The sequence below is a fragment of the Balaenoptera acutorostrata genome, chromosome 11, assembly GCF_949987535.1.
Source record: "Balaenoptera acutorostrata chromosome 11, mBalAcu1.1, whole genome shotgun sequence".
Taxonomy (NCBI): Eukaryota; Metazoa; Chordata; class Mammalia; order Artiodactyla; family Balaenopteridae; genus Balaenoptera; species Balaenoptera acutorostrata.
In genome coordinates, this window is record NC_080074.1 from 26,212,948 (window position 1) to 26,237,682 (window position 24,735).

A 24,735-nucleotide genomic window follows, 5' to 3' on the forward strand; every position below is an offset into this window, starting at 1 on the left:
TTTAAGAAAATACTAAGGCAAAAAAATGTAAAATTGAAAAAATTCAAGTTATTATTTTAATCTGGGAAAAAGATAAGTTTATTAAATTTTAGAATAGAACACTCAAGTCTTTACAAACTTCCATATAACGGTAGTGGTACTTTTAGTATCTACTGAAAGAGAATATGACAAAAAGTGAACATTAATTTAGTAACATCTTTAAATGAACTTGTCAGTTAATCACACAAGCATCAAATAGTATAATATGTGTACATGATATTTTATTTATTTACTAAAAAAATTTAGATAACACTGGGCAAATGTTTGGATTTGCAAACTTCCTGCAAAAATTCAGGCCACTCAATACTTCCACCTAAAACAACAAACGTCAAAAGTACTCTCCAGCAACAAGATTTCCAGTTACCAGTCTTACTGGAGGTAGAAATAAATGGCTAATTACATATCGGTGTCAATTATTCATATTTACTTTTCAAAAATTAATGTGAAGCTTGTGGAACAAGCAATTCTCAATTATGTGATTTTTGAAGCCATGTTTAGACAGTGAAAAACAAAACCCCAGTATATTCCTATGGAGCAGTAGTTCTCAAAGTAGACTTTGCCCCCATTCCCCAACTCCGACATTTGGCAATGTCTGAAGATGTTTTTGGTTGTTATAACTGAGGAGGCGAGGAGTGTTACCGGCATCTAATGGGTGGAGATCAGGGATGCTACTCAACATCCTGCAATGCACAGGATGAGCCCCACAAGCTATGCAGCTCAAACTGTCAACAGTTTGAGGTTGAGAAACCCTGTTTTAGAGTATAAGGAATCACAGGTTGAAAAAATTCCCCCAAAATAAGTAGCCCAGCAGCTGCTTTCATTACTTACTTCTTACTTCGGGAAAATGATTCAAAAACCAAAATGGAGCACAGAAACGAAGACCCAACACAGCCAAAAGTGAATAAAAAATAAATAAATTTATAAAAAAAAAAAAAAAAAACCAAAATGGAAAATTAGTTATTTTTCCATGACTTGCAATCTAAAAACTCAATAGGCTCTCTAACAGTGAAATGAGTTACCTTCAAAATAACTGTATCAGAGTTTATGCATTAAAATTTTAACCAGCCACCAATACTATATAAAACCAAAATAATTACAGCACTTGGTTATATTTGGAGATTATTTCTAAATGAACTTCTTGTTCGTCTAACTGAACTTCAGTTTTCAAATAAAATAATTTCCTTATTAAAAAATTTCTGTTGGGGTCTCAACATATATATTTCTTATATATAAGAAATATATATGTGACTAACTGGGCCACATATGTAACTAGGAAAGTTAGATATCTAAATAAATTTAGCTTCTTCCACAAATGGCATCTTACTAAGAAGTGGTTTCCTTTGGCTACTGGCACACCTCTGTCAATGCTATAGGCCCACAAGCAAGCACCTGCATCAGGCTGAGAAACAGCCAGCAGAACCCTAAGATGCTCTTTCCAAACTAATCCTGATGTACCCTCTGGACACTCTCCTTCTCTTCCCCAGAAGAGCTCTCTCAGAAGAGCTGTATACCTTTTTAGAAAAGCAATCTGTAGTCTGCAACAACTACTGGCCAAATTCTGATTCTGGTTCCTCATCAACTATTTGCTCTGTCTTCTAGATGCTAGTGATTGACTGCTAACAGCATTCCACTAGAAAAGTTTAGCGAAAGCGAAACTTAAATGGCAATCATCATTTGTTCATCTACCACTAACCAAATATTTATTGAGCACCTACTATACTAACTACAGTTATAGTAATTTTCTACCATTAACTTCTCCCAGAGGATATTCAAGGAAAAGTTAATTTTGCTTTACCTATAAAAGGAAACTAAGTTCAACTGCTCAACTTCATGGATTTTTTTTTCTTACTGTTTTTAAATTAAAAATTCAAACAGTACAAAAAGATATAAAATGTGAAAAAACTTTTTTTCCTACCCCTAATCGCTACTCCTTCTCCCAAAATGTAATAAGCATTCTTTAGTTTGTGAATTCTTCCCCCCAAATTTGGTATCCATTTATGACTGAAAGTGGCTGTCAATAGAGATGACTAAGATGACTCCCACATTTTTGGTTTGAACAAGTAGGTGGTGCTATTTACTGAAATATAAAATAGCAGCAGAGGAACAAGTCTGAAGAGGGAGGCAATGAGTTAGAGGAACCTGTGAGATATTCAAATGTGAGTAATTTGGACCTAAAATATTTGGAGACCAGGAGAGTGGCCTAGTCTGAATGAATAGATTTTTTGGCAAATAGGTATGGTGGCAAACCCATACAAGAGCATATAGGTATGGTAACACATGGAGTAAATGAGATCAGCTAAAGATAACTCATAGTGTGAGAAGACAAGAGGGCCCTAAGAGAGATCAATATTTTAGAAGAGAGTAAAGCCAAAGCTGGAAAATAATAAGAGTAAAAGTAAAAATAGTTAAGATTTGTTGAGTTGATTATATGTTAGGCATTAAGTTAAGCATATTTTATAATACCTCATTTACTCCTAACAACAAACTTCTAAAGAGGTATTATTCCTACCACCTCCATTTTAGAAGGAAACTGGTGTATACGGAGGTTAAATAAGTTGTCCAAGGTCACCCAGCAGAACGTGAAGCTAGCTGGTCTGAGTCCAAAGCCTACACCCTTAACCATAACACAAAATTGCCTGAGGAAAAAGGAGATCTAAAAGGAACAACTAACGCTTCTCTCACAAATTTGTCTTACTATTTTAAAATATGTTTTTAAAAAAAATTTTATTTACTTTATTTTTGGCTGCATTGAGTCTTCATTGTTGTGTGCAGGCTTTTCTCTGGTTGCGGTGAGTGGGGGCTACTCTTCGTTGTGGTGTGTGGGTTTCTCTTGTTGTGGAGCACGGGCTCTAGGTGCACGGGCTTCAGTAGTTGTGGCACACAGGCTCAGTAGTTGTGGCTTGCGGGCTCCAGAGCGCAGGCTCAGTAGTTGTGGCGCACGGGTTTAGTTGCTCTGCGGCATGTGGGATCTTCCCGGACCACGGCTTGAACCCGTGTCCCCTGCATTGGCAGGCGGATTCTTAACCACTGTGCCACCAGAGAAGCCCCTAAAATATAGGTTTTATTGTACAGGTGTGGTGAGGCCAACAGATCAGCAGACAACTGCCATTGGAAAGACAGTTTGTTATATTCACAGATCCCAAGAGAAGGGAGCAGGCTGTGCCACAAGGGAGGGATGGGCATGTGGGCAGCACCATGGTCAGTCAGGAGGGAGAGGAGGGAAATTATGGGAGAGAGCCTTTATTGTGCTTTCTGTGGGAAGGAATGGGCAACGCAAGGTAAGCAGGCTTAAGGCTGGCGAAATGGATGATTTCAGCAGTCTCTGGAGCATAAGGGCTGTCCCTAGTAGGGTCTGGTACCTGACCCCAGTATGATTAGGCAGATAGATAGTAGCCAGGTGAGTAGTGTACTATCATTTAGTAACCTGGGAGGAGCAACCCCTCCAGGGTCAGCAAGGCTCCAAGTTGTTACATGCATCAGAATACAGAAAGTAAAAGAGGTGGCTAATATATGTCAGATTTTATATTCTGTAAGGTCTAAAATGCAGGCCCTGCATGGTACAATTTTTAATTCACTTATATATTTCCCCCCTCTGTTCAGGCTGTCCTCATCTCAAATTATTCCCCTTTCACTGGTGGCTCTAAGTTTCACAGAACTACAGTCTCTTAAATCTGGAAAACAAATCTGGATTTTTTCCCCTGTGAGTATATTTTAGAAAATGGCAGCTCCTCCAAACCTTCACAGAATTGGTATTCTTATGATCTATAGGCTCCATGATTTTTCTGTTTACTCATTCCAGGGTTCCAGTTTCCCACAGGCTATGGGGGCCATAGGTAGTGGACATCTGGAAATAGCCCTTGACTTGCTCCCTCTGCCCATTTCTCAGGCTAAAGCAGTGTTTACCTCTGGTTTGGAAATGTCAGTGGAGGCTGCTAATTCTGTTTGATGCTACCAGCTGCACTTTTTTCTCACAAGAGGATGATCAGTGTAGACTCTCATCTGTTTGTTGATTCCCTCATCACTAATTCCTCCCCAAACAGCAGCACTAAACGTTTACTGAGTAACCACACTGCCAGGCATTGTTCTAAACATTTTTATGTACTAACTCTCATCGTTACAATAACCTTTTATGGCAGAACTCATTTAAGATAAGAGGAAACTAAGGCACAGAGAGACCAAGTAACTTGGCCAAGGTCCCAGAGACAGTAAATGGTAGAGCCAGGATTTGAACGTAGGCAGCCTGACAGAGTTAAAGCTGTTATTTACTCCACTACATTGCAAATAACTTAAAGTAAATAAGTTCATTAACTTGGTCTAATATAGTACTTTGTATAGTTTGCATATTTTTTAACCAGAAACTGAACTTGTAATTTTTAAATTACTTAACAGATTAAGTTAGAAAATTCAAAACAGGTCAGCATAAGTCTCCCAATAATATCTACATTTATTACTAATCATTTCTCTTTCAGATGAGCTATAATTCATATGCATTTGCCTCAGATTACACAAGCCTAGAAGCTGGCTACAAAGAATCTTGTTTTAAAAATCCAATGAGCTGGACTTAAAAGTGGTTTGAAAGAGTAGAGTGTTATTACAATGACAATATATTCATGTGTGTTATTTGTGTGGAAAAAGGTGCCCAACATAAGGTCTGATTACAAAGGTGCTGAATTCTTAATTTAGCAAATGAATAGAATGATCCTGAGCACTTTTCTGTATCAAAACTAATGATCTACTCGACTATTACACAGTTCCTTTATTTACAGCATCAGTACTATATCAAAGCAAAATGCTAACTACTGTCAGATGTCAGATGTTACGTGATCTCTGCACGTCTATATTAAACACAAAAAGCAATAGGAAAATAGTTAGCTACTAACAGAAGGTAGTAGGAGGCAGGAAGCATTGGCATAGAAACCTGAAATTGTGTGATGTAGAAGTAACTGCTAATGAAGACTTTACAACGATATAAATCTGTGCTTTGAAGCCTTCAATTTCCATTCCCTTGTTAATAGAATTTATCAAATTACTTACAGGTAACTTTTTTTAAAAAGTCTGTATCAATTTTTAGTTTCTTCAGGAAAAAACTACTATAATTTAAGTTACATACTTTAAAAAGTTTCTATCATACCAGTAGAACCTCTAAAAGATCTTTTATTCAAAACAAAATCTTTAAGGAAAAAGATATCTGTAAAAGGAATCTGATGGAGAATATTTGTCTGGAAACAATTATTTATTAGCTATTAAAAATATTTTAAAAGTCTTTTATCTGAATACTGCTTAAAGCTGTAGGTCTAAATGTGATTATCAATATAGAACAGCATTTTTTTTGGAAAATATGATTGAAAAGGATGAACTCCTGTTGTCAGTTGCTATGATTTCCTTATTTCTTCCCAGCTAACTGCAGAACCCCACAAAATAAGCTGATGAGGAAGACAAGACTGTCATGACCAAATTACGCAAGGTAGCTATTTTCTCTATTTTTAATGAAGAAGCTTTTGGTATATAAAGAGCTAAAACCGTCACAGTTAACAAAACCCTACAAAGGGAAATAAATTTCTCCACTACTATTAATTATATTGCCAATATACAGAATTTCTATAGACCTTTCACTTATCTTTAATCAGTACACAATCACAAAGTATAATTTAAAAATAACTACTTATTGCCCCCCCCCACCTTAAACCTTGAATAATATCATAGAAAAGTACCTTGCAAAATTAAAGATATTATAAAATAACAGGAAATACTTTTTGGAGTATACACATTTCAGTATAACTTCTAAATTACTATTCCAAAAGCCCCAAATCCATGTGTTAATTTAATTGTTCCTCATTATCAGCAAAGCAAAATCTAATCATAAAACTTAAAAAGATTAAGTAAGCTAAAAGGGTTCTTTAAAATTGGTCCAATGAATTAAACTACTCACAGGCAGCATAGTTCTAATTTCTCCACTTGACCTAGAGGAAAAATTTACTGCCTCTTGACCATATTCCTTTGATCCGTACACTTCTTTCTTTGATGGTTCCCACTTGTTTCTCCAGCACTACCGTACAAAATGGCCACTGAACTGGAGGGCGTGTCTTCATCATTACTAAGCATTTTCCTATCAGAAGCAGTTCTTTGAAAAAATCTGAACGTAATTTCTTCAGTGCCACTCAGTATTACTCCATAACTGCAGAAGTAGTAATAGGGATAGTGGTGTTTAAAAAATACCATTAGAGAATATTACTTAATATTTACATTTACTTAGGTTATTTTTTTTAAACCAACAGCAGATAAGACATATATTCATAAATTTTCCTGGCTGCAGGCTTCTGATATTTTCCAACAGAAATTCATTCTATCCAATTAATCTTTCATGAAATGTTATAAACAACAAAAAGCTTTAAAAACATTAACTTTACATTTTTTCCTATATAATAGTACAAATGTACTTAAGTACAATAACATCTAGTCCAAAACAAAACATATCCATCAAAAGAAAGATGAAGAGATGCAAAGGGAGAAAACTCACACAACTTATAGGCTCAACTGCTTAAAAACAAAGAGCAATAGTGACTTGGTCTTAACTAAGGAAAGAGAAGAAAGTAATCCTGATTGAGCTCTCTCTAGTTCTGATGCTACCCTTAATGTTATTCAGTATATGGTTCATCAACTGGCATATATTGGGCACTTACTGAAGGTACAGCAGAAGCAAGATGAGAAAGGAAAACTATCATTTTTAACTGCTTTAGAAAAAAAATTAGAGCCAGGTTAAACACACTGGCAAAATGTTGGGTGTGAGAAGAGCGTGCAGTAAACATTAAAATGAGGTTTGGACATTATTAGATCACATCCAACCTTATTTTCTTTTTTCCTTATTCCAAATAGTAATAATAATAAAAAAGGTGGAGACAGAATTTGTGGTTCTGTTAAGAGATAGAGGGGAGGTCTTTCTCTCAAAATGATTCATTATTCCCTATCATCAGGGAGCTTCTGCAAGGAAAAGTAAAACCAAAAAAACATGGCAAAATATATACTAAAGTAGAAAATCCACTTTAATAAATGTGTTAAAGAGATATGAGGTTAACCACTGTGGATTTATCAGCAAAATCTCAACAATAGGATATAGTTGGCCAGATTCTGTCAGCAAAATAAATTACAAAGTGGATTTAAAAATAAAGGATGTCCTCAAATATTTCAAATAAAGATGAATAGGCATTCTGATCTTCTGTAGTGGGAGTAACATTACATGTGTTAGCAATATTCTAAAAATCCAGAGACAATGAAGTCAGTACACTAACACTATAGCCCTGTGGAGTACATTGAGCTTTGGGCCTTTTCTCCTAACTCCTTAAGGCATGATTTGCTCCTGGGAACTCAGAGAACACCTGGTAGAGAACCAGGAAAACTAAAATTGAGCCAGGGTTTCTGATCTAAAAATAGACTGGAGGGCTTCCCTGGTGGCACAGCGGTTAAGAATCCGCCTGCCAATGCAGGGGACACGGGTTCGAGCCCTGGTCCGGGAAGATCCCACATGCCACCGAGCAACTAAGCCCATGTGCCACAACTACTGAGCCCGTGTGCCACAACTACTGAAGCCCGTGCGCCTAGAGCCCACGCTCCACAACAAAAGAAGCCACCGCAATGAGAAGCCCGCGCTTGGCAACGAAGAGTAGCCCCCGCTCACTGCAACTAGAAAAACCCCGCACACAGCAGCGAAGACCCAATGCAGCCAAAAATAAATAAATAAAATAAATAAATAAATAAATAAAAATAGACTGGAAATGAGCAGACTCTCTCCCTGTATTTCCTAATTAATGGAAGCCCCTAGGGGCCTACTCTCATTTAGTAAACCAACCTTCCAGATTCAAGAAAAATTTAATACTAAAGGATGATCTGGTATAACTCCTTTATAACAGATGGGAAACAAGCTTTAGAGAAATTAAGTGATTCACTTAAGATATCATTGCTAATCAATCTTAGTCTCTTGACTACTAGTCTAGTCCCCTTTCCACAATGTTTTCAAAAAATGAAAGCTGTAGGGCTTCCCTGGTGGCGCAGTGGTTAAAGAATCCACCAGCCAAGGCAGGGGACACAGGTTCGAGCCCTGGTCCGGGAAGATCCCACATGCCGCGGAGCAGCTAGGCCTGTGCGCCACAACCACTGAGCCTGCACTCTAGAGCCTGCGAGCCACAACTACTGAAGCCCGCACGCCTAGAGCCCATGCTCCACAACGAGAAGCCAGCGCAGTGAGAAGACTGGCCCCCGCTCACCCGCCAATAGAGGAAAGCCTGAACGCAGCAACGAAGACCCAACACAGTCAAAAAATAAAAAAATAAAAAATAAACAAAACAAATAAATTTAAAAATTTTTTAAAATGAAAGTTGTTAATATAACTACATAAGTAATTAAAAGTAATTTAAGAACTGTGTATCATAGCGTGAGACAAAGGAACCTGCATTTTAATAAATGCAATAAAAATACATAAAAGAGAGACTAATTTACTACCTTTTGTGATGTTTACATATTTTTAAAAATGTTAAAATCTATACTGGAGCTCTGAGGATACGTGATGAAGCCAAAATAGTAGAAACAACATGACCCAGACAGAAAAAAGGCAAAGACTTGTCCCTCAAGAAAAATTTGTACAATTCATGTGAAATAAATTTATTCTTGCATATATGGTAATAAACTAGCTTTGGACTTAATGGTCAATCTTGTATGTCAATAGGTTCCGATTTAATAACTCCATTAATAAATTTCCTTTCTATTACAGATACTGATAAAAGCAGGAATTTTGCTATGCTTCTGATCTCAGCTGCTATTCCGAAGTAAATTACAAAATACAACTGTAAAGCTTTATGTACTACGGGTAACTGAAAATGCATTTTAAGGAAAAATAAGATGACACAACAATACCTACAATTTTATATGTATAATTTTTCCAGACAGCAAGCTCCATTATCAAAATAGCAAATACTGTCAATGTATACATACACAGACAAAAACAATTTCCTTCCATTAGTGAAATCAATAATGCAAGTAGGAAAGAATCTACAAACATTACTTATAAAACATGCCTTACTGTTCTTTAGAGATGTATAATAACCTTTAAAAATATAAAGAAAGGAGAATCTTTCAAGCAAGAGAGGATTTTTTTTAACTTTCTTTTAAATGTGGGAGATTATGTGAGAGCCATCTCACATTCATTTGACTGATTTAGTGCTGGGGGTCAGGGGAAGCTAAACCTGAACACACTGCCAACAAAGGGTTAACATTTAATAATTTACTGAGAAGGATGAAGGAGGGAAAGAAATCAAGACAAGAGGGGCTTTCCCAGTTCTGAACAGTTACTTTCCCCAGTCATGAACAAGGGAAAAAAGAATGAATTTCAACAAATATCAAAAGGAACTCAACTACAGAAAAGGGTTACCATGGATGGAGAGTTCATAGAGTAAAAAGGTCCCTTGAGGACAACACTGTCCCTCTAAGAAAGTTACCAGAAAATGGTTTAGATGCACTACAAATAATGCAAAGAGGTAGAAATCTTAGTCCTTTAAGTAATAAGTTCTTATTTTCAGGTACTCTTCCCTCTAGGAGTAGAAGGATTCAAGATAGGATAAATGACTCAAAATTTCTGCAATTAATCTATAATGAAAAAATCTAACAGCTATGAATGAGCAATACCAGAACTAGTCTCCTAAGGTGACTAGAGAATTTTTACTCTCAAAACATCTTAATTAGAGATTACAATAACAGAGCAAAATGACAACATTGGTATCTTAGTACTTATCTTGCTTAATACCCACGTTAGATATGGAGTCCATCATTTTCTAAACTTTGTCCTGTTGCTGCTCAGCCTGAGTGTGAGGTTATGTTGTCCTTCCCACTTCAGCCTCCAGGGGGTAGTCAGGCTCCAAGATAAAGGAACTAACTTTGAAGATATATATGGAATCTAGCCTTGAAGAAATGAAAGTGGTCAGATTCTAGGGCAAGGACCAGAGGACCAGAAGTTGGGCCTGGGAACCTCACTCTTCCTTCCTTTTCTTTAATTCATCGACTACAGCATCTTTCAGACCATCCCCAGTCCTCCCAGACTAGGAGGGCTCAAAGGTGACTTCTGGAGGGAGAATACAAAAGACCAAGATTAGAAGATAGTAAAACTGACTAATAATCAAGGAAATTGGTATTAAACCAATCAATTTAAAAGGTTTTAAATAGGGAAAGGATGTGATTAGAATAGTTTCCAAAACTTCGCTTGATTTAAAATTAAAATTTTAACACAGCACATGACTCTCTGAGTTAGTTTTAAGACGTAAACGAGTCTGATTTCCAATTCTGAAAATCATTAAAGTAACAGTATTACACCAAGGATACTAAAAACATCCCAGTTGCAGGTGGAGTCAAGATGGCGGATTAGGATGACGTCGAATTCATGTCTCCACACAACTAGGGGACCTACCAGGCACCGGTAGGGGACCACGGACACCTAAGGGGACAGGAGGAACCATCAGCAACCAGGTAGGGCGTGGGGCGTGGGGGGAGTGAAGGGAGAGAAGAAGTGGAGGTGGGAGGGGACTGGCGCCACTGAGGGGCAGCTTGGGAAGGGGAAGGGATCCCACGCCCGAAGGGGTAAGTTGGGGGACCACTGGGAGGACAGAGGATCAAAAGGGAGCATGGACAGGTTTCCCCTGCCCACTTGGGCCCCCAGGAACCTGCTGAGATTGGGCCTGATCCTCTGCCCACCTAGGCCCCCTCCAGCCACGCAGGTCCTGAGGGAGGGGGAGCAAAAGTAAAGGCTGGACCCTGAGCGGGGGCTGGGGGAGGGGAGGAGTTCTTACACCCAGTGGGACCCACCCATGGTTAGGGGTCCAGCGGCAATGGGGGGGACCCTGGGGGAGATGGTGGGGGAGGGGCACGAAGGAATGGAAGGGAATGGGGCCAGAGCTTTCCCTGTCCACTTAGGCACCGGGGAGCCTGTTGGGCTCCTGGGCCTAATGCTCTGCCCTCGGAGCCTCCCTCCTGCCCCGCAGAACCCAAGCCCCATCCCTACACCCCCACCCAGGGCCCCATCTCTACACTCGGAGACCCCCTCCAACGTTCTGGGCCCACACACCACTCACACACCCTCACCCAGGGCCCTACCTCCAAACTCCGGAACTCCACACTCCAGAGGCCCTCCTTTCCACGGCTGTCTCTCTCCTTCCACGCAGGTCCTAAGCAGAGGCTCTGCCCCACGCTTGAATGTTGCTCCGCCCCACGCTTGAACGTCACCCCCCCCACGCGCCTAGGTCCCACCCCACCCTAAACCCTGCCCCTGCCTAAACTCTGCCCCCATAGCCAAGGCTTTGTTTTTTTCCTTCTTCTTTTTTCCTCTTTTAGATTGGGGTTCTATTTTACTTTGCTGACTCGTTGTTGATTCATTTATATTTTTATTTTTCCTAATAAATCTTTTATTTTTCTAATTTTATTTTATTCTTTATACTTTGTTATTGTCCTCTCCTTTTGGCTTGTTTCTCCCTGCCCCACCCCCCACTTTATTTTTCTTTTTTCTGATGTGGTTTTATTTTACCTTGTTGCTGTTGTTCCAATTATATTTTTATTTTCCCTAATATATTTTTTATCTTTCTAATTTTATTTTGTTTCTTATTCTTTCATATTGTATTACTCCTTTTTTTGTTTCCTTCTTTTCTTTTTTCTTTTCTGCTACGCCATGAAGCTTGCGGGATCTTGGTTCCCAGGCTGAGCTCCTGTGGTGGGAGCTCCGCATCCAAACCGCTGGACTAACAGAGAACCTCAGACCCCAGGTAATATTAACTGGAGTGAGGCCTCCCGGAGGTCCTACTCTCAGCACCAAGACCCGGCTCTATCCAACTGCCTGAAAACTCCAGTGCTGGACGCCTCAGGCCAAACCAGTAAGACAGGAATACAGCCCCACCCATCAAAAAAAAAAAAAGAAAGAAACAACAAAAAAATATGTTACAGATGAAAAAGCAAGGTAAAAACCTACAAGGCCAAATAAATGAAGACGAAATAGGCAACCTACCTGACAAAGAATTCAGAGAAATGATAGTGAAGATAATCCAAAATCTCAGAAACAGAACCGAGAAAACACAAGAAACATTTAACAAGGGTCTAGAAGAACTAAAGAGCAAACAAACGGTGATGAACAACACAATTACTGAAATTAAAAAATACTCTAGAAGGAATCAATAGCAGAATAACTGAGGCAAAAGAACGGATAAGTGAGCTGGAAGATACAATGGTGGAAATAACTGCCAGGGAGCAAAATAAAGAAAAAAGAATGAAAAGAATTGAGGACAGTCTCAGGGACCTCTGGGACAACATTAAACGCACCAGCATTCGAATTACAGGGGTCGCGGAAGAAGAAAAGAAAAAGAAAGGGTCTGAGAAAATATTTGAAGAGATTATAGTCGAAAACTTCCCTAACATGGGACAGGAAACAGTCAATCAAGTCCAGGAAGCGCAGAGAGTCCCATACAGGATAAACTCAAAGAGAAACACACATATTAATCAAACTATCAATAATTAAATACAAAGAAAAAACATTAAAAGCAGCAAGGGAAAAGCAGCAAATAACATGCAAGGGAATCCCCATAAGGTTAACAGCAGATCTTTCAGCAGAAACTCTGCAAGCCAGAAGGGACTGGCAGGACATATTTAAAGTGATGAAAGGGAAAAACCTACAACCAAGATTACTCTACCCAGCAAGGATCTCATTCAGATTCGATGGAGAAATTAAAACCTTCACAGACAATCAAAAGTTAAGAGAATTCAGTACCACCAAATCAGCTTTACAACAAATGCTAAAGGAACTTCTCTAGGCAGGAAACACAAGAAAAGGAAAAGACCAACAAAAACAAACCCAAAACAATTAAGAAAATGGTAATAGGAACATACCTATCGATTATTACCTTAAATGTAAATGGATTAAATGCTCCAACCAAAAGACACAGACTGGCTGAATGGATACAAAAAACAAGACCCATATATATGCTCTCTACAAGAGACTCACTTCAGACGTAGGGACACATACAGACTGAAAGTGAGGGGATGGAAAAAGATATTCCATGAAAATGGAAATCAAAAGAAAGCTGGAGTAGCAATTCTCATATCAGACAAAATAGACTTTAAAATAAAGACTAATACAAGAGACAAAGAAGGACACTACATAATGATCAAGGTATCAATCCAAGAAAATATAACAATTGTAAATATTTATGCACCCAACATAGAAGCACTTCAATACATAAGGCAAATGTTAACAGCCATAAAAGAGGAAATCGACAGTAACACAATAATAGAAGGGGATTTTAACACCCCACTTTCACCAATGGACAAATCGTCCAAAATGAAAATAAATAAGGAAACACAAGCTTTAAATGACACATTAAACAATATGGACTTAATGGATATTTATAGAACATTCCATCCAAAAACAATAGAATACACTTTCTTCTCAAGTGCTCACGGAACATTCTCCAGGACAGACCATATCTTGGGTCACAAATCAAGCCTCAGTACATTTAAGAAAATTGAAATCATATCAAGCATCTTTTCTGACCACAGTGCTATGAGACTAGATATCAATTACAGGAAAAAAAACTGTAAAGAATACAAACACATGGAGGCTAAACAATACACTACTAAATAACCAAGAGATCACTGAAGAAATCAAAGAGGAAATCAAAAAATACCTAGAAACAAATGACAATGGAAACACGATGACCCCAAACCTATGGGATGCAGCAAAAGCAGTTCTAAGAGGGAAGTTTACAGCATTACAATCCTATCTCAAGAAACATCTCAAAGAAACAACCTAACCTTACACCTACAGCAATTAGAGAAAGAAGAACAAAAGAACCCCAAAGTTAGCAGAAGGAAATAAATCATAAAGATCAGATCAGAAATAAATGAAAAAGAAATGAAAGAAACAAGAGCAAAGATCAATAAAACTAAAACCTGGTTCTTTGAGAAGATAAACAAAATTGATAAACCATTAGCCAGACTCATCAAGAAAAAAAGGGACGAGTCAGCTCTACCCACCACCAGAGCCTCCCATCAAGCCTCTTAGATAGCCTCAACCACCAGAGGGCAGACAGCAGAAGCAAGAAAAACTACAATCCTGCAGCCTGTGGACCAAAAACCACAGTTACAGAAAGACAGACAAGATGAAAAGGCAGAGGGCTATGTACCAGATGAAGGAACAAGAAAAAACCCCAGACAACTAAATGAAGTGGAGATAGGCAACCTTCCAGAAAAAGAATTCAGAATAATGATAGTGAAGATGATCCAGGACCTCGGAATAAGAATGGAGGCAAAGATTGAGAAGATGCAAGAAATGATTAACAAAGACCTAGAAGAATTAAAGAACAAACAGAGATGACCAATACAATAACTGAAATGAAAACTACACTAGAAGGAATCAATAGCAGAATAACTGAGGCAGAAGAACGGATAAGTGACCTGGAAGACAGAATGGTGGAATTCACTGCTGCAGAACAGACTAAAGAAAAAAGAATGAAAAGAAATGAAGACAGCTTAAGAGACCTCTGGGACAACATTAAACGCAACAACATTCTCATTATAGGGGTCCCAGAAGGTGAAGAGAGAGAGAAAGGACCAGAGAAAATATTTGAAGAGATTATAGTCGAAAACTTCCCTAACATGGGAAAGGAAATAGCCACCCAAGTCCAGGAAGCGCAGAGAGTCCCATACAGGATAAACCCAAGGAGAAACACGCCGAGACACATAGTAATCAAAGTGGCAAAAATTAAAGACAAAGAAAAATTATTGAAAGCAGCAAGGGAAAAACGACAAATAACATACAAGGGAACTCCCATAAGGTTAACAGCTGATTTCTCAGCAGAAACTCTGCAAGCCAGAAGGGAGTGGCATGATATATTTAAAGTGGTGAAAGGGAAGAACCTACAACCAAGATTACTCTACCCGGCAAGGATCTCATTTAGATTTGATGGAGAAATCAAAAGCTTTACAGACAAGCAAAAGCTAAGATAATTCAGCACCACCAAACCAGCTCTACAACAAATGCTAAAGGAACTTCTCTAAGTGGGAAACACAAGAGAAGAAAAGGACCTACAAAAACAAACCCAAAACAATTAAGAAAATGGTCATAGGAACATACATATCAATAATTACCTTAAACGTGAATGGATTAAATGCCCCAACCAAAAGACATAGACTGGCTGAATGGATACAAAAACAAGACCCATATATATGCTGTCTACAAGAGACCCACTTTAGACCTAGGGACACATACAGACTGAAAGTGAGGGGATGGAAAAAGATATTCCATGCAAATGGAAATCAAAAGAAAGCTGGAGTAGCTATACTCATATCAGATAAAATAGACTTTAAAATAAAGAATGTTACAAGAGACAAGGAAGGACACTACATAATGATCCAGGGATCAATCCAAGAAGAAGATATAACAATTATAAATATATATGCACCCAACATAGGAGCACCTCAATACATAAGGCAACTGCTAACAGCTATAAAAGAGGAAATTGACAGTAACACAATCATAGTGGGGGACTTTAACACCTCGCTTACACCAATGGACAGATCATCCAAAATGAAAATAAATAAGGAAACAGAAGCTTTAAATGACACAACAGACCAGATAGATTTAATTGATATATATAGGACATTCCATCCAAAAACAGCAGATTACACGTTCTTCTCAAGTGCGCACGGAACATTCTCCAGGATAGATCACATCTTGGGTCACAAATCAAGCCTCAGTAAATTTAAGAAAATTGAAATCATATCAAGCATCTTTTCTGACCACAACGCTATGAGATTAGAAATGAATTACAGGGAAAAAAACGTAAAAAAGACAAACACATGGAGGCTAAACAATATGTTACTAAATACCCAAGAGATCACTGAAGAAATCAAAGAGGAAATAAAAAAATACCTAGAGAGAAATGACAATGAAAACACGACGACCCAAAACCTATGGGATGCAGCGAAAGCAGTTCTAAGAGGGAAGTTTATAGCTATACAAGCCTACCTCAAGAAACAAGAAAAATCTCAAGTAAACAATCTAACCTTACACCTAAAGAAACTAGAGAAAGAAGAACAAACAAAACCCAAAGTTAGCAGAAGGAAAGAAATCATAAAGATCAGAGCAGAAATAAATGTAACAGAAACAAAGAAAACAATAGTAAAGATCAATAAAACTAAAAGCTGGTTCTTTGATAAGATAAACAAAATTGATAAACCATTAGCCAGACTCATCAAGAAAAAAAGGGAGAAGATTCAAATCAATAGAATTAGAAATGAAAAAGGAGAAGTAACAACTGACTGCAGAAATACAAAGGATCATGAGAGATTACTACAAGCAACTATATGCCAATAAAATGGACAACCTGGAAGAAATGGACAAATTCTTAGAAAAGCACAACCTTCCGAGACTGAACCAGGAAGAAACGGAAAATATGAACAGACCAATCACAAGTAATGAAATTGAAACTGTGATTAAAAATCTTCCAACAGGGCTTCCCTGGTGGCGCAGTGGTTGAGAATCTGCCTGCCAATGCAGGGGACACGGGTTCGAGCCCTGGTCTGGGAAGATCCCACATGCCACGGAGCAGCTGGGCCCGTGAGCCACAACTACTGAGCCTGCGCGTCTGGAGCCTGTGCCCCGCAACGGGAGGGGCCGCGATAGTGAAAGGCCCGCGCACCGCGATGAAGAGCGGTCCCCGCACCGCGATGAGGAGTGGCCCCCACTTGCCGCAACTAGAGAAAAACCCTCGCACGAACCGAAGACCCAACACAGTCATAAATAAATTAAAAAAAAAAAAAATCTTCCAACAAACAAAAGTCCAGGACCAGATGGCTTCACAGGTGAATTCTATCAAACATTTAGAGAAGAGCTAACACCTATCCTTCTCAAACTCTTCCAAAAAATTGCAGAGGAAGGAACACTCCCAAACTCATTCTATGAGGCCACCATCACCCTGATACCAAAACCAGACAAAGACACTACAAAAAAAGAAAATTACAGACCAATATCACTGATGAATATAGATGCAAAAATCCTCAACAAAATACTAGCAAACAGAATCCAACAACACATTAAAAGGATCATACACCACAATCAAGTGGGATTTATCCCAGGGATGCAAGGATTCTTCAATATACGCAAATCAATCAATGTGATACACCATATTAACAAATTGAAGAATAAAAACCATATGATCATCTCAATAGATGCAGAAAAAGCTTTCAACAAAATTCAACACCCATTTATGATAAAAACTCTCCAGAAAGTGGGCATAGAGGGAACCTACCTCAACATAATAAAGGCCATATATGACAAACCCACAGCAAACATCATTCTCAATGGTGAAAATCTGAAAGCATTTCCTCTAAGATCAGGAACGAGACAAGGATGTCCACTCTCACCACTATTATTCAACATAGTTCTGGAAGTCCTAGCCACGGCAATCAGAGAAGAAAAAGAAATAAAAGGAATACGAATTGGAAAAGAAGAAGTAAAACTGTCACTGTTTGCGGATGACATGATACTATACATAGAGAATCCTAAAACTGCCACCAGAAAACTGCTAGAGCTAATTAATGAATATGGTAAAGTTGCAGGATACAAAATTAATGCACAGAAATCTCTTGCATTCCTATACACTAATGATGAAAAATCTGAAAGAGAAATTATGGAAACACTCCCATTTACCATTGCAACAAAAAGAATAAAATACCTAGGAATAAACCTACCTAGGGAGACGAAAAGACCTGTATGCAGAAAACTATAAGACACTGATGAAAGAAATTAAAGATGATACCAACAGATGGAGAGATATATCATGTTTTTGGATTGGAAGAATCAACATTGTGAAAATGAGTATACTACCCAAAGCAATCTACAGATTCAATGCAATCCCTATCAAATTACCAATGGCATTTTTTACGGAGCTAGAACAAATCATCTTAAAATTTGTATGGAGACACAAAAGACCCCGAATAGCCAAAGCAGTCTTGAGGCAAAAAAATGGAGCTGGAGGAATCAGACTCCCTGACTTCAGACTGTACTACAAAGCTACAGTAATCAAGACAATATGGTACTGGCACAAAAACAGAAACATAGATCAATGGAACAAGATAGAAAGCCCAGAGATTAACCCACGCACCTATGGTCAACTAATCTATGACAAAGGAGGCAAAGATATACAATGGAGAAAAGACAGTCTCTTCAATAAGTGGTGCTGGGAAAACTGGACAGCTACATGTAAAAGAATGAAATTAGAATACTCCCTAACACCATACACAAAAATAAACTCAAAATGGATTAGAGACCTAAATATAAGACTGGACACTATAAAACTCTTAGAGGAAAACATAGGAAGCACACTCTTTGACATAAATCACAGCAAGATCTTTTTTGATCCACCTCCTAGAGTAATGGAAATAAAAACAAAAATAAACAAATGGGACCTAATGAAACTTCAAAGCTTTTGCACAGCAAAGGAAACCATAAACAAGACGAAAAGACAACCCTCAGAATGGGAGAAAATATTTGCAAACGAATCAACGGACAAAGGATTAATCTCCAAAATATATAAACAGCTCATTCAGCTCAATATTAAAGAAACAAACACCCCAATCCAAAAATGGGCAGAAGACGTAAATAGACATTTCTCCAAAGAAGACATACAGATGGCCATGAAGCACATGAAAAGATGCTCAACATCACTAATTATTAGAGAAATGCAAATCAAAACTACAATGAGGTATCACCTCACACCAGTTAGAATGGGCATCATCAGAAAATCAACAAACAACAAATGCTGGAGAGGGTGTGGAGAAAAGGGAACCCTCTTGCACTGTTGGTGGGAATGTAAATTGATACAGCCACTATGGAGAACAATATGGAGGTGCCTTAAAAAACTAAAAATAGAATTACCATATGACCCAGCAATCCCACTACTGGGCATATACCCAGAGAAAACCGTAATTCAAAAAGACACATGCATCCGAATGTTCATTGCAGCACTATTTACAATAGCCAGGTCATGGAAGCAACCTAAATGCCCATCAACAGACGAATGGATAAAGAAGAGGTGGTACATATATACAATGGAATATTACTCAGCCATAAAAAGGAACGAAATTGAGTCATTTGTTGAGATGTGGATGGATCTAGAGACTGTCATACAGAGTGAAGTAAGTCAGAAAGAGAAAAACAAATATCGTATATTAATGCATGTATGTGGAACCTAGAAAAATGGTACAGATGAGCCGGTTTGCAGGGCAGAAGTTGAGACACAGATGTAGAGAATGAACATATGGACACCAGGGGGGGAAAACTGCGGTGGGGTGGGGATGGTGGTGTGCTGAATTGGGCGATTGGGATTGACATGTATACACTGATGTGTATAAAATTGATGCCTAATAAGAATCTGCAGTATAAAACAACAAACAAACAAAACAACTAATACTAAACTTTCATTGGGTTATTTGTATGGAAATATGTTAATATAAATGTTTCAGACATTACATGAAATTTCTAAAAATCTTATATTTGTATTTGTATGGAAATATGTATGGAAATATGTTAATATAAATGTTTCAGACATTATATGAAATTTCTAAAAATCTTATATTTGTATTTGTATGGAAATATGTATGGAAATATGTTAATATAAATGTTTCAGACATTATATGAAATTTCTAAAAATCTTATATTTGTATTTGTATGGAAATATGTATGGAAATATGTTAATATAAATGTTTCAGACATTACAAAAAAAAAAAAAGGGACAAGACTCAAATCAACAGAATTAGAAATGAAAAAGGAAAAGTAACAGCTGGCACTGCAGAAATACAAAGGATCGTGAGACATTACTACAAGCAACTATATGCCAATAAAATAGACAACCTGGAAGAAATGGACAAATTCTTAGAAAAGTACAACCTTCTGAGACTGAACCAGGAAGAAATAGAAAATATAAACATAACAATCACAAGCACTGAAATTGAAACTGTGATTAAAAATCTTCCAACAAACAAAAGCGCAGGACCAGAGGGCATCACAGGCGAATTCTATCAAACATTTAGAGAAGAGCTAACACCTATCCTTCTCAAACTCTTCCAAAGTATAGTAGAGTGAGGGATATGCCCAAACTCATTCTAGAAGGCCACCATCACCTTGATACTAAAACCAGACAAAGATGTCACAAAAAAAGAAAATCACAGGCCAATATCACTGATGAACATAGATGCAAAGCTCCTCAACAAAATACTAGCAAACAGAATCCAACAGCACATTAAAAGGATTGCACACCATGATCAAGTGGAGTTTATCCCCAGAATGCAAGGATTCTTCAACATATGCAAATCAATCAATGTGATACACCATATTAACAAATTGAAGAAGAAAAACCATATGAAAGGGGGCTTCCCTGGTGGCGCTAGTGGTTGAGAATCTGCCTGCCAATGCAGGGGACACGGGTTCGAGCCCTGGTCTGGGAAGATCCCACATGCCGCGGAGCAACTGGGCCCGTGAGCCACAACTACTGAGCCTGCACGTCTGGAGCCTGTGCTCCGCAACAAGAGAGCCCGCGATGGTGACAGGCCCGCGCACCGCAATGAAGAGTGGCCCCCGCTTGCCACAACTAGAGAAAGCCCTCGCACAGAGACGAAGACCCAACACAGCCAAAAATAAATAAATAAAAATTAAAAAAAAAAAAACCATATGAAAAACAAATTGAAGAAAAAAACCAACACCCATAAATGGGTGTTGAATTTTGTCGAAGGCTTTTTCTGCAAAAAAAAAAGAAAAAGCCTTCGACAAAATTCAACACCCATTTATGATAAAAACTCTCCAGAAAGTAGGCAAAGAGGGAACCTACCTCAACATAATAAAGGCCATATATGACAAACCCACAGCCAACATTGCTCTCAACAGTGAAAAACTGAAACAATTTCCTCTAAGATCAGGAACAAGACAAGGTTGCCCACTCTCACCACTATTATTCAACACAGTTTTGGAAATTTTAGCCACAGCAATCAGAGAAGAAAAAGAAATAAAAGGAATCCAAATCAGAAAAGAAGACGTAAAACTGTCACTGTTTGCAGATGACGTGATACTATACATAGAGAATCCTAAAGATGCTACCAGAAAACTACCAGAGCTAATCAATTAATTTGGTAAAGTAGCAGGATACAAAATTAATGCACAGAAATCTCTTGCATTCCTATACACTAATGATGAAAAATCTGAAAGACAAATTAAGGAAACAATCCCATTTACCACTGCAACAAAAAGAATAAAATACCTAGGAATAAACCTACCTAAGGAGACAAAAGACCTGTATGCAGAAAACTATAAGACCCTGATGAAAGAAATTAAAGATGATACAAACAGATGGAGAGATATACCATGTTCTTGCATTGGAAGAATCAACATTGTGAAAATGACTATACTACCCAAAGCAATCTACAGATTCAGTGCAATCCCTATCAAACTACCACTGGCATTTTTCACAGAACTAGAACAAAAAATTTCACAATTTGTATGGAAACACAAAAGACCCCGAAGAGCCAAAGCAATCTTGAGAAAGAAAAACGGAGCTGGAGGAATCAGGCTCCCTGACTTCAGACTACACTACAAAGCTACAGTAATCAAGACAGTATGGTACTGGCACAAAAACAGAATAGAGATCAATGGAACAGGACAGAAAGCCCAGAGATAAACCCACACACATATGGTCACCTTACCTTTGATAAAGGAGGCAAGAGTATACAAAGGTTGGAGAAAAGACAGCCTCTTCAATAAGTGGTGCTGGGAAAACTGGACAGCTACATGTAAAAGAATGAAATTAGAACACTTCCTAACACCATACACAATAATAAACTCAAAATGGATTAAAGACCTAAATGTAAGGCCAGACACTATAAAACTCTCAGAGGAAAACATAGGCAGAACACTGTATGACATAAATCACAGCAAGATCCTTTTTGACCCACCTCTTAGAGAAATGGAAATATAAACAAAAATAAACAAATGGGACTTAATGAAACTTAAAAGCTTTTACACAGCAAAGGAAACCATAAACAAGACGAAAAGACAACTCTCAGAATGGGAGAAAATATTTGCAAACAAAGCAACTGACAAAAGATTAATCTCTGAAATATACAAGCAGCTCATGCAGCTCAATATCAAAAAAAAAAACAAACAACCCAATTCAAAAATGGGCAGAAGACCTAAATAGACATTTCTCCAAAGAAGATATACAGATTGCCAACAAACACATGAAAGGCTACTCAAGATCACTAATCATTAGAGAAATGCACATCAGAACTACAATGAGGTATCACCTCACACAGGTCAGAATGGCCATCATCAAAAAAAAATCTACAAACAATAAATGCTGGAGAGGGTGTGGAGAAAAGGGAACTCTCTTGCCCTGTTGGTGGGAATGTAAATTGATACAGCCACTATGGAGAACAGTATGGAGATTCCTTAAAAAACTAAAAATAGAACTACCATACGACCCAGCAATCCCACTACTGGGCATATACCCTGAGAAAACTATAATTCAAAAAGAGTCATGTACCACAATGTTCATTGCAGCTCTATTTACAATAGCCAGGACATGGAAGCAATCTAAGTGTCCATCGAAAGATGAATGGAGGGCTTCCTTGGTGGCACAGTGGTTAAAAATCCACCTGCCAATGCAGGGGACACGGGTTCGAGCCCTGGTCCGGGAAGATCCCACATGCCGCGGAGCAACTAAGCCCGTGAGCCACAACTCCTGAGCCTGCGCTCTAGAGCCCATGTTCTGCAACGGGAGAAGCCACTGCAATGAGAAGCCCACGCACCGCAGCGAAGAGCGGCCCCCCCTCGCCGCAACCAGAGAAAGCCCACGCACACAGCAACAAACACCCAGTGCAGACAAAAATAAATAAATTAAATAAATAAATTTTAAAAAAAGAAAGATGAGTGGATAAAGAAGCTGTGGCACATACATACAATGGAATATTACTCAGCCATAAAAAGAAACAAAATTGAGTTATTTGTAGTGAGGTGGATGGACCTAGAGTCTGTCATACAGAGTTAAGTAAGTCAGAAAGAGAAAAACAAATACCGTATGCTAACATATATATACGGAATATATAAAAAAAAAAACGGTTCATGAACTTAGGGGCAGGATAGGAATAAAGATGCAGATGTAGAGAATGGACTTGAGGACATGGGGAGGGGGAAGGGGAAGCTGGGATGAAGTGAAGAGTAGCACTGACATATACACACTACCAAATGTAAAACAGTTAGCTAGTGGGAAGCAGCTGCATAGCACAGGGAGATCAGCTCGGTGTTTTGTGACCACCTAGAGGAGTGGGATAGGGAGGGTGGGAGGGAGATGCAAGAGGGAGGGGATATGGGGACATATGTATACGTATAGCTGATTCACTTTGTTATACAGCAGAAACTAACACAACATTGTAAAGCAATTATACTCCAATATAGATGTCTAAAAAAATTAAAAAATAAAAATATCCCAGTTAAATTTTTTTAGGAGAAGGGAGGTTAGGTCCTATGATGGATATGGTGGGCTGGTTTGTTCAGCCTCTATACTACATTCCTTCCTAGTGTGACTCCTGTATTAAAGGGATGGAAAGGCTAAATGTGGTATTTTCCAAATTATCTTGCAGCTAGGGTTCTAGATATAAATGAGGGTTCCCAATTTGGAAGGAAGCAAGGAAGCAGAGATCCACTTCTTGCTGCCTTTTTTTTTTTTTTTTTTTTTTTTGCTGCTGAACAAAGCTGTGGATGCAAAATGTTTCTAAAGCAGTATTCCAATATGTATTCTCCAGCTTACCAGTAAGGCAGAGGCAGTTGTGGAAGAGACAGTGGATGGTTAACCTGAAATACACTGCACAGGCTTAGTAGCAGTCAAATGGTAGATGGCAAGGAAACATATTGCAGGTTAAAAAGCTAATGACCCATTCCAGCCAAATGGCAAAACATAAAACTACTGCCACTGTAATATTTGTACCTTGAAAGACAAACCATGTGCCCAACAAGCTTTCAGCTCTGCAAAAGAAGGCTGTCTCTGCCTGTGGCCTGAGATTCCAGCTGACTGAAAACAGTAATGGGGGGAGGGGGAGAGCAGTGTTCTCATGGCTGGAAAAGCCAAAAGGCAGGAAATAAGATGGCGGCCTGAAGCCTTTCCGAAGACCCTCCCTCAAAATAATGGGAACCAGTCCAGCTGCTAAGATCTAATTAAGGGTGATACCTTTCCACCCAAGCCTCTTATTGCAGATGATGCCATGAAGTTGAAAAAGTCCAAAACAGAACCAGTATATAATCTACAGACTTTGGATTTAAGAGCTTGGTCTAAATGAGCTCTTTAACTGTGGTTACTTGTGTATGAAACTGCCTAGAAGCAAACAGACTGGAAATCTACTACATTTCAGAGAACTATACTGCTAAAGAAACCAATACCCTGCAAAAACTCATATTCAACCTTTAAAGCAACTCTTCGGTTGCTTCGGTTGTTGCTTTAAAGCAACAACTTACACCAGCAGGAATCAGGCTGTGAAAGGTATGCAGTCCCCAAGAAAGGTATACTTTAAAACCCATTTCATATGAGGCAATGGAGTGCTAAGAGATGAAGATTAAGTTCTCAGAGGGCAAAAGCA

General features: G+C 38.4%; 1 protein-coding gene across 7 annotated transcripts in view; it reads right to left on the reverse strand.

Moving 5' to 3' along the window:
• Window positions 1–24,735, reverse strand: part of VEZT (vezatin, adherens junctions transmembrane protein) — a 78,746-nt gene that overhangs the window by 44,328 nt on the left and 9,683 nt on the right. Inside the window, exons 2-3 of one of the 7 annotated variants that reach the window (XM_057556771.1) lie at window positions 9,834–9,984; window positions 5,969–6,214 (exon numbers count right to left, since the gene is read on the reverse strand). The exons of 5 other annotated variants lie outside the window; for them this stretch is intronic. In XM_057556771.1, the coding sequence (XP_057412754.1) occupies window positions 5,969–5,977 (9 nt within the window). In that variant the 5' untranslated portion in view covers window positions 5,978–6,214; window positions 9,834–9,984. The remainder of the gene's footprint in view (window positions 1–5,968; window positions 6,215–9,833; window positions 9,985–24,735) is intronic. One more of the 7 variants, XM_057556770.1, reaches the window with a different exon arrangement.